The sequence below is a fragment of the Volvox carteri genome (genome assembly GCF_000143455.1).
Source record: "Volvox carteri f. nagariensis unplaced genomic scaffold VOLCAscaffold_32, whole genome shotgun sequence".
In the NCBI taxonomy this organism is placed as follows: Eukaryota; Viridiplantae; Chlorophyta; class Chlorophyceae; order Chlamydomonadales; family Volvocaceae; genus Volvox; species Volvox carteri.
This window is the reverse complement of record NW_003307575.1, coordinates 837,373-841,209: the sequence shown is the minus strand read 5'-3', so window position 1 is coordinate 841,209 and position 3,837 is coordinate 837,373. Positions and strand designations below refer to the sequence as shown.

General features: G+C 54.7%; 1 protein-coding gene across 1 annotated transcript in view; it reads left to right on the top strand.

Moving 5' to 3' along the window:
- VOLCADRAFT_105707 (uncharacterized protein) overlaps positions 1-3,837 on the top strand; it is a gene marked incomplete at both ends in the record, with an annotated part of 11,949 nt that overhangs the window by 7,637 nt on the left and 475 nt on the right. Inside the window, one exon of the mRNA XM_002952837.1 lies at positions 436-1,642. Coding sequence (XP_002952883.1) covers positions 436-1,642 — 1,207 coding nt within the window. The remainder of the gene's footprint in view (positions 1-435; positions 1,643-3,837) is intronic.

Here is a 3,837-nt window from a genome sequence, read left to right as displayed (position 1 = left end):
CGGTCGGTANCCGGCATGTTTATGCCATAGGGAGAGTGGGGTTACCTGTAGTAGCTGGTGCACAGTACGGCACACATAACAGCTGCAAATACACGCAAAGCGCTCGACCAGCTGCTACATTACCCCTAACTCTATCCGTCATCCCACGCACAGGCTAGTGTGACAGCACCCACTACAACAACGCCATGCCCTTACCTACAGCCATAGCACTCATAGCCGCGCATATCATCCACAACATGACCAGCGCACCGGGATGTCCCCAGCCCAACACTCCGAGAAAGCGGGAGAATATCGCACACAATGACATCGTCCCGCCAAACAGGCGGGCAAAGAATTATTGCTCCCCATAATGACCTGGCTGCCTGACCGGCCCCGCTCCCAAGCGTTTGCATGTTGTAACCGCTGCTGCATCACGGCCTCCCCCCACATATGCAGGTCTGTGCTAACCCTGCCGGCGTCAGTTGTTTCATCGAAAATGACTGCCCAGCTAAAATGGGCCGCTTTTTGGGCATCCTAGCCGCCATCTTGGCGGGAATAACCTTAATGGTACTGGCTTGCAAGTACAGCTGGTTTTCCAAGTTGTATGGATGTTGCTGCAATGACGCTGGTTGTATGCTTGGTGGTGGTAGATCCCGTAGAGGTGGTCTTGACCTTGGTTACGGCCCCCCGTCCGATGGAACCATGCCACCGATGCACCTGAACAACATGTACTCTGCTGGTGATGGGCCCGGGCTGCGACCGTCATCCACTGAATCGCTGTACAACCCTTGGGGCCAACCAACACCGAGCATGGCCAACATGGCCAGATACGAATCTCAATCAGGAGGCCGACTGCAAAGCTTCATGGGAGCTTTCCAGCCTATACAGAGGTTTTCCCAGTGGACAAGAGAATCTATCAGGTCAACCCAGCGGACAGCTGGGACGACACGGCAATCCTGGTTTAATCCGGCCGCATGGTCTATGCGGCCCTCCAACTGGAGTCGTGCGGGATCTGTCACAAGCACACTCACCGGCAACAGGGCCGCTGGGGTAAACCAGGCGAGTGAGCTAGTGCCGCTTCCAAGCGGGATCTCCATGCAAGCCCCTCCACCTCCAGGCGCTTCACAGAGTTCTCTTGACATGTTGAGGTCGTCACAGTGGCTGCAGATGCCTCAATGGCCCCGGCTGAATCCGGCCTTAAAGGGAATTAGCCAAAATCTGCCGCCTACCAGCCAAGCCGAATCAGTCACAGGCTCTATCGCTGACAACGGTAGGGTCACCGGGCTAAGCCAGGCAAGTCTGTCTCTGCCCCAAGGGGGAAACGCGTCGTCCTCCCTAGACGGCTCTCTACCGCCGCCCAGCGGCCAGCGAGTGGATCAAATGCAGGGAGCTATTAAACCCCCACTGCAGTCACAGCAGTCGGCACAAAACCGCCTCTGGTTCAAGCCGGGTATGTGGGGAGCAGGTGCAGCCTCCGGTAATATTCGCGCCCCCGGCAGTCGTGTTGGATCTTTCGCAGGCTCAGTGGCCAGCAGCAGGGTCACTAGGCCGGGCCGTGGAAATAGTCGACAAGCCCCCGGTGCACCCGGTGTGGGGGTATCTATGGCGCCGTTGGACTCACGGGCAAGCATCATCAGCACTGTTGAGCCCTCCGCCGACCAGGGTGAGGAACATGAAGAGCTAAGGACGTCTTCTGCACCATTAGGTCCAATAGCGTTGGCGTACCAGCAGCCACAGTCGTGGCAGCCACAGAGGAAAGGCATGCAGCAACTCACCAAGAGCAGGCAACAGTCCGGAATGAACCCCATTTATGGTCGCCGCATCTGACCGCTGACGCTGTTTTGCTTGAGTGTGGATGGATTGGATACTGTACCTGGTTGAGCTTATTGGTTGCAATATGTTGAATTTAGTTTTTTGTTTCGCTGATGATTACAGTCTATCTGCCAATGAGCCATGAGAGAGGTAAGGCACCGCCCACACGGTAGTTAGTTGCCGTACATGCGGTCTTCAGGTCCTTCCGGTACGTGTTGTGCATGGAGCATGGACTGTGAGTCTGCAAGATTTGTGATCACCTATAAATTGTGCCCTGGTTATGAGATAGGAACCGTCCCTATCTGCTGTCATATCCGGGTGTGATCCATGAACGACCAGATTGCTGGGCGGGGCCCCAGCGCGAAGCGCCCAGGGGGGGCCCGACCTGTAGGATTGCCCATGTCCGTGTGTGTGTGTGGCCGTGTGGCCGTGTGGCCGTGTGTGTGTAACGGACCAAACATAATATCTCGCCCGGATGAAACGCGTTATTGGTACTACATAGCATCCTCTATCGCAAGGTATCTCGCCTGTAGCCAACAAAAATCGTATGAGCACAAACGGGGCCGAACTGTTTTACAAGAAGAGACTGAAGGGGGGCGCACCGGCGCCTTATAGGGTAGCTACCCAAGCCAGTACGGCGACGACGACAGCGATGGTGGAGAAGGCGGAGAGATGGATGCTGAGAACGATGACAACGCTGTAAATATGCCTTCCAAGGGCTGTGCGGGCGGAGTCGGCGTTACTGGTAGCGGTGGCGCCACCGCCGGTGGCAGCATGCCGCCACCACCACCACCGCCACCACCACCTCCCATGCCAATGGCATCATCCGCCTTCAAAAGCAAGCGGGGTCCATTGCTCATGCAGTTTTACGGCAGGAGATAGCCGATGCTCTGACCAACCCGGAATGGGAGGGTTGGGGAACCTCAATATTTACGACTGTTTTCCTTCTTGGAGTGCAATACTTGGAGCGGAATACCGCAAGAAGTCATGGGGGTAAAGGAGCATGTTGACTGGTTGTTGAGTAGGCCTCTATCCGAAGGAGCGATGATAACGGCACTAAGGGAGCGTTTGATGAGCGGCTGGGACCATACGCGTCTGACTGTCTTGCCAGAGGAGTACCCATCAGATGGGAAGCAACCGGGAGTGCAAATGGCGAACTATAAGCACTGGATGGGGCTGCCCTTTTCGGGAGCCGCAGCCGTCATGTGGCCAACACATGCTAAGGTTTTCATTCCTCGTTTAGCACATCGTAAGCTGATGCAGTTTCGTTTATGTTGTTGGGCTTTGGAGACAAACAGAGCACGAAGGGGCAAGTACCATGTCCCCAGGGGGCAGTGGTTTTGCTGCTGTTGTGGTACTAATAGCCGAATCGAGGATGAAAAACACGTGCCATTGGAATGCCCAGCCTATAATGATCTTCGTGCTTAAGACGGATTCGATCATCAACAGAGCATGTTGGGAGGCCATGAAATGGGAACCATTACGTCTGGCGAGGATGTTGGAACGTATGTGGGCTCACTGAAACTCAGTTACCCCTTTCGGACGCTAGTCTGGGCTGATGTGCGGTGTTTCCTGTTCTCCGTGGCTTTCAGGTGTATAGATATTGCTCTTGGGCCTTCGGCTCGTATGGGTCGTTTTACAGGTTCACGGGGTAACGCACCCCCAACCATGTAACACAGACACACACAACACACACACACACACAACACACACACACACACACACACACACACACACACACACACACACACACACACACACACACACACACACACACACAGACGCGACATGATACGAAAACCGTTCGATGCAGAGTGGACAACTTGCTTGCGGCGAGAGACAAAGAAGCACATACAAATACACTATACAAAACCGATGTCTTGAGCTGGTAGCGCTTCAGTTCTAGGTGTACGGCTCACACCCACACATCAGGCTTACAGCCATCCATTTGAAACCATGGGACCTAGGCGAGCCTGATGGTGTGTGCGCCGTACTTGTAATAAAAACCGTAGCATAACCAGCTCAAAACTCAAAAGCCCGAAATGA